Raw genomic sequence first — 9739 nt, forward strand, 5'->3', positions numbered from 1 at the left:
AAAGTTGAACTGCAGCAAGACCGAGGTCCTAATTGTGGGTAAGGCTCCCTCGATATGGTCACCAAGGTGGTGGCCACAGACTCTGGGTACTACCCCCACTCCTAATGAACAGGTAAAGAACCTGGGGATGTGGCTAGACTCTAAGCTCTCTTTTGACCACCACACCAGGACTGTGGCTGGGAAGTGCTTTGGAATAATGAAAGGCATTCGGAAGACTCTAGATGTGCTCCCGATAGCTGCCAGGAAAACTTTAGTCCACGCACTTGTCACCTCCCGCTTGGACTACGGTAATGCGCTCTACATAGGCGCCAGTAGTAAGAGCGTTCAAAGACTGCAATACATTCAAAACGCGGCCGCCCGCCTAGACCTTTTGCTCCCTAGAAGAGCCTCATCCAAAAATGCCTGAGCTACTTTACATTGGCTCCCGGCAAAGGAAAGAATTCTTTAAGACCCTATGCATTCGTCAACGGATCCTGATGGGGGAAAGGTCCGACTTACCTACACAACCTACTGTCCCCCTACACTCTTACCAGGACCTTACGATCCTGGGGCTCGGGACAGGTTCAAATCCCAGTAATTAAAAGAATGAGAATGGGGAGGGGAGGGGTCGATCCTTCCGCTACCTTGCCGCTAAACAGTGGAACGCTCTTCCACAGGTTCTTCGGATGGAACAATCTGAAAACATTTTCTGGAAAAAATTGAAGACATGGCTCTACCAGATATAGAACCATTTAATTTTCAGCCTGTTTTCTTATTAGCACCTCCTTTAGCATCGTTGGCCGCAGCGCGGGGACACACTAGCTAGTGTAACCAGGCGCTTTACAAGCTCTTTATTATTTATTTATACAGTCAATAGTTCTGGCTTGTTTTAGGTGGATGTGTTCATTGCTGTGTGATGTATTAGACTGCACTAATAGAAAACATATAAAAAGGCAGCTGAACCCTGGGAAAGTGGTACACTGAGTCAAGCACCAGATTCTAGTTAATGATTTTGGCAATACCTAGAATTACATATGCCAAGCCTCATGTAACAGATTTCTAGTTACAGTTGTTTGACCATGACCCATTAAGACATACCACCCCAAGTTAATATAGATAATACACAGCAGGTGATAGGTTAAGTCAGGATTTCCACTGAAAAGTAACTGCTGTCTAGTTAATAACATTGCTGCCATTTTATGATCTGTAGGCCTACATAGATGCCTCACTCAAGAAGATGCCCCCAGGATTTTCAACTTGTAAATAGATTCCCACAAAAAATAAAATAAATAAACAGACCTTGCTGCAGTCGCCTGCCTCCTTTGAACCCTGCTACGCTCTTGGACTTCTCACCCTTTTCTGCACTGTCACCTGACTCTCCTTCATTTCCCCTGCTCTCATGTCTTATCTGTCCCTAAGACCACCCTAATTTTTCTATGAATTCTGATCCTCCTACACCTCACCCACAGACTCTTCTGACCCCCATTCCGACTACTGACTCACCGTATCCAGTTCTGCCCTGTGCACTTCATTGAAAATACGTAAATAGAGCAGAGCTTTCAAATTGTAATCTGCACTCTGCGGCACAAGACATCCTACTATTGGATAGAAGGAGATGTGACTGTTCAGTTAGGTATGACCTAAGTTGTGTAGTGCCTTGAATATGTGTGTGAGGAGTTTGCAATGAGCGCAGCTGTGAATTGGGAGCCAGCGGAGCTCCTCAGTGTGGCACCAGAGATCCTACTATTCCGAGGCCCAATGCTGCAAGAGACTTTGCTAAGTTACAAACGTATGACTTGTCGCCTGCAAGGACAGACCACACGCAAGTGGTATTTTTGTGACTGGCATTTTCTGCTTGCCACAGAAATACTGCAAATGTTGTCTTTTGTCGCAAAATCTTGGGGGTGCCATCAACACACCTTTTGTTTGAGTCTCATTCTTGTTAGAAACAGGCTAGAGCCTAACACTTTGACGCCATTGCCAATGAGGAAACAAATAAAACAAGCTTCCTTCACAAGTATTTAAATAAAGCTATGATTTGGAGCCAGATTTTTAATTTACGCAAACTTTGCAAGAAAGTCTGATTTATTCACCTGCGAGAAATTACATTAAACACCATCTCTACAGGATTTAGGATAAGTGTTTATTACTATGCAAAGGAAAAAGAATTCTGTAACCTTAGAATAACAAAAGATTTAGAAAAAAAATAACGGTTGTAAACGTATACCCTTCAGTTCACCTGCAGCCCATAAACTGTTCTAAAATAGTCTATTTGCGAATAAAGTAATCCAGCATAGATTTAAGTGCGCCGGTCCTTGGTACGAATTTCTTTGAGGCCAGATCTTTAAAAAAAAAATATATATATATATATATATATATATATATATATATATATATATATATATATATATATATATTGAACGCCTAATTCGACTGCCACCCCGTTATTCCCACAATGATCAATCAATCAAAGGGAGCCCAAAGTGCATATTTTCATTTCCAGCATGCTCGCAAAGATGTTAACGCTACCCTTGAAAGCAAAAGAGTTTTCAACAGAAACTCAAGATTATTTTGAACATTAATTCATAGGGCAAAAAAAATCCATTGGTTAACCAATAAAATGAGCGATAGAAAACTTGACAGCAACATTGTTATGCAAGGTTCATGTTCATTGGCTAAAGAGTGGTTGCTTCATCTGTTGAAGATGGCTGCGCGCAATGCTCTTTTGCTGCGGCGTTTTCTCTGTTTTCCATGTGGGTCGCGATATAGTCTGTGGAAGCGTGGCCTCGCTGCCTCGGCCCGTGAGCCACGTAGCCGCCTGTACGAACATGCACGCGATGGGTACAGTGCGCGTCCCGTTCTGGATATGGATGAATTAAACCAGGACACGGAAACAGCCATTACTGAGCTAGAAAACCGGAAAGGAATGCTGAACGGGCACGACCTGCGGGCTATAGTAAGTCGGAAGTGACGTAACAGCGGTCATAATATGGCACCTAGAAGAATTGAATTAAATGCTTATGTCCTGATCACCGGCCATGTTGGGGTTAGGCAGCTGATGAGCTGCACAGTAGTCTTAAGAAAACAAGCATTTGCAATGCAATCGGTCTCGCATTTGTGAATTTTTAGTTTTTGGCATTGTAAATAATTTTGTTTCTTATTTATGTTTGTTTTTTGCAGTGGAGTGGATGTATGTTGTTTGTTGTGGAATTATGTGCTTTGAATTTAAATCAGATATGGATTTGTATAGTGGGTAGTGTATGTGTATTGTAAATATGTGGTATAGTGATTAGATGGGGTGAGAGGTGTATAAATTGGAAAGTAAGAATGAGAGGGATAGGTAGTTTGTGTATGAAGTGGTAAATAAATTGAAGACCACACATAAATAATGTGTGAGAAAGAGATCGAAGGGGAGATAATGTTATAGATGCACAAAGAGTGTGGCTGTGTATGTAGAAGATAGTGAAAGAAGAGGAGGAGAGTGTGTGTTTGGTTATTATTTCAAAGGTATGGTATTGAAAGTGTGTGGAAAGATATGAAGGGAACTAATAGTATAAATTCCGGATTTGTATGTGAGAGAACGAGATGGTGGTGTGAGCGAGTATGAGAGAGAGAGTTAGAATGTTGTGTGTAATATATGAGTTACAGGAATTTTTTTTAAGCGAAGAAACAAATACAATGGGAGATGAAAGGCTAACTATATGATGATATGTGGATTAAAATAGAAGATGTAAAAAATTATAAAGCATTCCAGAGTCAAAATTGGAAACAACTATTAAATAAGTTTTTTGATTTATACCACAATGGACGTCACTGGGCATTCATAGTTCAGAGGTACAGATAAAGGAAGCATTTTGCAGGTTTTAATGTGTTGTAGAAGTGTTGAAATTAAGTCCACTTTGATATCCGCAATGGTAATTGCCAGTCCATACCTTTTCATTTGCTGTGCCACAAATATCAACTGGATTTGTGTTGGATTTTTATTATCTACAAAGGTCCACGGGTGGAAAGCAGTAAAACTGCACTGACTTAACGGTGCAGAGGACACACATGGCATGGCTGTCCGATAACACTTTAGGAATGCCTACCAGCAAAAGGAGCACGGGTTGGTCTCTAGGAGACACACGTTTGAGTAGCAGTGAATGGCACCCTGCCACTGAAGGTAATTGCTCTTCCGGGGGCAAGTGGAGACAGCGGGCGTGAAGGGTCTCTCTTATACCTACAAACGGGGCAATGAAGCAAAACATTCTCCGGACAAAGCTTGGTGTCATCACCATTAACAAGAAACACGAGAGCAACGTTAATTTTCGTGCTCTTCTCACCCCTTCTTGTTTTAAGCACAAGTTTTTTGCAGTTTTATGTAGCGCTAACACGATCTGAAAGGATTGCAGCACTTTACATGGTGTCATTGCAAACCAGATAGCTGCGTTATCTGCTAGGTTTCAACCTACAAAGGAAATGAGGCTCAGGTGGCAGGGAGACTCTTCCCAGAGAAAAAAAATCATGAGTACCCTCGACTAAAATAAATAAATAAATAAACAAGGCAAACTATAGGAACACAGAAATACATCCAGATTTCAGTCCATAAAACCAAAAACAAAAATCATGCACTTCCTGGGGAAATGAAGAAAAGTGGCGACACCAGCAGACGGAAGCAGTAAGAAAGAGTAACAGAGCGGGAGATTTTGCAGTGGAACCAATGGGGCGTAAACAGTGTGATGGCGTTAGTTTCACAACGCAATGTCTGCAGATCTCTTTTGAAGGAGAGGGAAATGTATTTACCAGTGTTTAATGGAGTTTTAAGGTACCGTGCTACAGTTTATGTCCACCAGATGGGGGAGCAGCGGTGCTGTGATGCTGCAGATGACCAGAGACCCCTTCACTAGACCTGAGGTTCAAACCAAGATCATGGACCTACCTGTTGACGGAGACTTTACGTTCGAAAAACAAGTTGATGATACACAATAAACCAGTAAACAGGTCTGTTGGACCAAGTACAATGAGAACAGCCCTGATCATGAGATCAGAGAGAGGAGAAAGAGTGAAAAGAGAGACACTAAAAGGATCCCAGAACTGGCCGGTATTGTGAAACCAGCAAGAATATAAACGGGGACCATAGCATGCATTTGTGGGGACCACATGATAGATGTGATATTACTAACCATAACCACTGCTTACTTTGTGCCAGCGTTTGCCGGTGCTCGGGACCAGCACTTGTTTCTTGACACTGGTGTATATTTATGACAGTCCAACACATGGTAGGCTGTCTGTCTATTTTTAAGCATCAGCAGACGATTTAACATATGAATGCCAGTTCTTTCCTATAGCTGTAGTTGGCCAGGGTTAGTCACATCTGCAGCGGTGTGATGCTCAGCACTGGCACCGGTCCTGGCTTCTCTGGCAGGGAGAGTGCACGGTGAAAGCTGACGTGGAGTCCGCTGAATTGGAATATCTTAGGTGCTGGCGCTTAGTTTCCACAAATTAAGCACTGAACACAGCAATGCTCCAGAGGCCAGCTGAAGCAGCAGTAATGAAATAAACCCCAGCAGCTCCTGAAAATCAGAGACTTGCGCGGCGCCCGTTTGAACAAACAGATGCACAAATTTACAAAAATTGCTTTTCACGCAGCCATAGAATTTAGTTTCTTTGTTACCGAGCGAGAAGTTATGATTCCTAGGGAGAAATCGCCTGAAGCAGAAAGAGGGAATCTGCTGAAAACACAGGCAATTGTTTCAGAAAGATATTGGAAAAAACAGCCTGTGCGTGTTCTTTTGAGGGCTGGGATGCCAGCAGTTTTATTGAGTTCTTCCCTGGTGGTGATGTACCTATCATGTATAGTAATACATTTACCAGCTGAAAATAAACTCTGCGCCTCTGTTACCTCCATCGCTGTTAAACATTTCATCAAAAATGTATTTTTCTAATGCAGTTCTCCGCGGCACGGCCGGTGCTGTCACAGCAGTCTCCAGCAGATGTCCTTAGAGGTTGAATGACTGAATGCACACGTGCACTGTGCCTGTCGAGGTGTAAAATGACTACTGATTGGGTCACACTCTCGCACTCATAGACAGGCCTGTTCCAGCCATCCCGCCTATCTGCAGAGATGGCTACGCCTGTGTGGTGGAAGGCTGGTGGATGCAGAGAGGATGTGGTCTGATGGCTAGAGCTGCCGACTTTGGTGCTGGAAACCAAGGTTCGAGCCTCGGGTCGCGTCCACATCCTGTGATTCTGGGCAATCGCTTAATCTACCCGTGACCCGCGCTATATAAATCTGCATTTAAAAAAAGCACTCCAACAAAAAAAGCATTTAATCTCCCCGTGACCCGTGCTATATATATCTGCATTTGAAAAAAAAAGCACTCGAACTAAAAAAAAAAAAAGCAAGCTGTTTAAAAAACCAGCAAGACGCAAGTGCGAACAGAGTCATGCCGGGATATCCAATACGCCTCGTACGTCAGAGAAAGGACTTTATAAGCAAGCATTGGAATTGGAAGTGCGGGTGGGAAGAAGGCACGAATGGGAGTAGGGGGGGCTGGTGTGGTCTGAGAAGTCACGGACTGCGGGAGGGGAGGGGGGAAGGCAGGGGAAGGATTATACTGTTGGGAGTAAAGGGGCTGGTAGCCGTGGAAGGATACAAATGACGAATGAGGAGGGACTATCAAGCCTCAAACCAATCGGAAGGCAGCATTTAAGACAATAGGCAGAGAGTGGGCGGAGCTTGTATGAAGCTTCCACGCTACAGTATATACTACATGCCTCGCAATGCGATGGCAGCACATTTGCGCTGCAACGCTAGGCGAGACCTAAAAACCAAGCACTGGCATAGCCAATAGGTCTCGCCTTTTAGATCTTATACGTTATTTTAGTATGCATTAGATTATCCTGTGTGCTACAAGATTTACTGTTAGTTCTCGTGCCACTGGTAAAGGGACAGACGCACCTAAGCTTGTGTTTCCATGCAATTTATTGATTATTGGAAATGCTATTTATCCCTAGACATGGTAAGCTGGTAACTTAAAGGAATGTAAACGATGATTAATAATAATGTAATAGAAAGAATGCCCTCAGTTTGTGATGCAACTTAAACAAACCTATATTGATTAAAGGGCCGAGTGACATACATGACAATGGACCCGATTCCGACGGGAGACTCCCGATTTTTAAGCAAAAAATGGCGTTATGTTGGTTGTCTCCCACCTGAAATTGCCTCTGCTTCGATAGACGTCAATGGGAGAAATATATTCTCCTGATTTGTTTTTTTTAGACTCTCCCACTTTCCTCGTCTAAAATGTTGCCATGCATCATGCATGTTACTTGCTTTGTTTTGTTGCTTATTTCTGCAGTGTTTTAGTAAATGCAGGATTCATTTGTGTTATTGTTAGTAGTATGAATACGCTTGCAGTAAATTTGCATTGTGTTTAATAATTGTTAATAACAAGATTTTACAATGCGTAGTACTTGGTGGCTATGTGGGCTGTGTTAGAGGTATTGCAATCAAATCGTATAGAACTACATTTTTTACCCAAAATGTTGTATTGCTGGAAGGTAGCATGTTATTGTTAGTGAATTTTACCGTTTGTACCTTTTGAATCTTTACCTGCATAAACTCACTGTGCTATTTATAAAAAGAGTCACTCAGCCTTTTATACCCCAAAATAAAGAATAATAATGATGACGGTTCAAATCCGCAATATATTAAAAGTGTGATGGTGAGAAAACGTTTGTCTGCCATGTTTAGCACACACTGTAGTGTGACTTTTATCCTTTCACCAGCCTTAAGAACTTTTGAAGAATGTTGCTGTCTCTCACCATTTCTATCAAACCAGTGCAGGAATGTTTTGACATGAGACGTAGAGTACTTGCTGGCTTTGTTTACAAAGGCGCCTATTTGAAATATGGGAGGCACTACATTGGTATGCTTGTAAAGATTGTTATCAGAGTGACAAGCTCCATTTGTGTTTCTTTTTCAGGCACAAATCCATAGAGTAAATTAGCATAACTAACAGGATGTGAAACCCCCAACCAGGCCATGACTTTATTTTCCAAGAATGAAAGTCTGCCATATTATCAATAAACGCACGTTTTTTCTTTGCTTTTGTGATTTTCTCTTTCAAGTAAGTTAATTAAAAGTTTACAAAAGTCAACATTGGTAAAAAAAAATAGCTATTTGTATTTATTTTTTAAAAGGGGAAAAGCACAATACACCTCACTCCCAAAGTATGCATAATTAATCAATTTTTTAGGTCGAGCATGGGCAGCGCATGCGCTGCCCTGCGAGGCATGTTGTATTCAGGTATGGCATAGAAGCTCCACCCATATCCCGCCCATCTTTTCAATTGGCTCCTGTTACTGTCCTTTCGAAATTGTTGCTTTTGATTGATACATAGGCTTAGTATTCCCTCCTTGGTACCGCCTTGCCTCCATTTGTAACCTCCCACGAGGACTGGACTTTTTACTTGTGTTGTTACACAGTCTGCTTTATCGAAGCTGTGAGCACTATTTTCTTTAATGATCTAACGCTATCACCCACAACGTGCTTTCGTACAAGGCAGCATGCCGCCCGCTTTTATATTTTTAATAGTAAAGTATTTATTTAATTTACAGCGCGGTCCGCATTCACTTTAGTGGCTGTATTTATTTATTTATTTATTTATTTAATTTATAGCGTGGTCCGTTTTAACTTTAGGGCCGCGCTACAGAGCCTTTCTTTTTTCTTTTTGGGTGTAGTGCCCCATACTTCGCTGGCACTTTATTATTGGCCACACCCCTTTCTTTAGACGCTGCTCACTGTAACCTGAATACGGCGAGCATCGTCTAAAAAAAGGGGCGCGGCCACCATTACAGTGGTCTTGCAATTGCAAGAGTTTGAGCTATTGGCATTATAAATAACAATGCCTTTTATATGTGTATTGCTTTTAAAAACACATAAATAAAAGGCATTGTCATTTACAAAGCCAATGGCTTAAACTCTCTCAAATGCGAGAACTATCGCATTGAAAATGCATGTTCTTAATGACATGAAAACAAAAACGTTAGTCATTTGAAAGAACGCATGCAAATACTAGAGAATAAATAATGGGTATGTGCTCGTTCCAAATGTAATTGTGGGTTTACCTGAACTTGCAATTTTAACTTGAGTGATGGAATTGGTATAGCAAGAGAACATTAACTGTACTTTTTATGTTAGTAGTCCAATTGATACAAAGTAAATAGCGGTGTTTTCCAGAAGCAAACATGAAACGAATTACATCAAATAAAACATGTTTTTAACTGAATGTGTTAACGTTAGCACAATGTCACTGTATTCGGTTATAAGGATAAAACCATAAATGTACACAATAAAAACTACACAATTTATAAATAACTTAAGAAAAACAGGGGCTCATGTCTACATGCCCATTCCCATAGTCAGTGGCCTTTAACATTTGTAAATATATGACATCATAGAGTCCATCTTTTAGAAACAATTTAAAATCCTATGTGATAAGTTAATTACAGTAATAATAGCAGTGCCAGGGTCCCTCATTTTCTTGTTTAGCGCAATTTAATCTGTTCTGCAGGTATCGTTTGTAGTCAAAGATAGTTTAATGGGAGTCAAATTTACAAGATAGCCTCATAGTTTAAAACTTCCAGTGTCGAAGGTTTTTTCTTTCTCCACAGGCGAGTATGGATAAAGCTATAACATGTAGACACATATCCCCATTTTCCAAAACACATAAGTAGTAAAAGGCATTCTGATAATGAGTATAATTGCCAGTTC

General features: G+C 41.3%; 1 protein-coding gene across 1 annotated transcript in view; it reads left to right on the forward strand.

Annotated features, from left to right (window-relative positions):
• Positions 1 to 2599: 2599 nt before the first annotated feature.
• Positions 2600 to 9739, forward strand: part of SARS2 (seryl-tRNA synthetase 2, mitochondrial) — a 172439-nt gene continuing 165299 nt past the window's right edge. Inside the window, exon 1 of the mRNA XM_085624994.1 lies at positions 2600 to 2935. Coding sequence (XP_085481120.1) covers positions 2600 to 2935 — 336 coding nt within the window. The remainder of the gene's footprint in view (positions 2936 to 9739) is intronic.

This window comes from Triturus cristatus, chromosome 9 (assembly GCF_964204655.1).
Source record: "Triturus cristatus chromosome 9, aTriCri1.1, whole genome shotgun sequence".
NCBI classification, from domain to species: domain Eukaryota; kingdom Metazoa; phylum Chordata; class Amphibia; order Caudata; family Salamandridae; genus Triturus; species Triturus cristatus.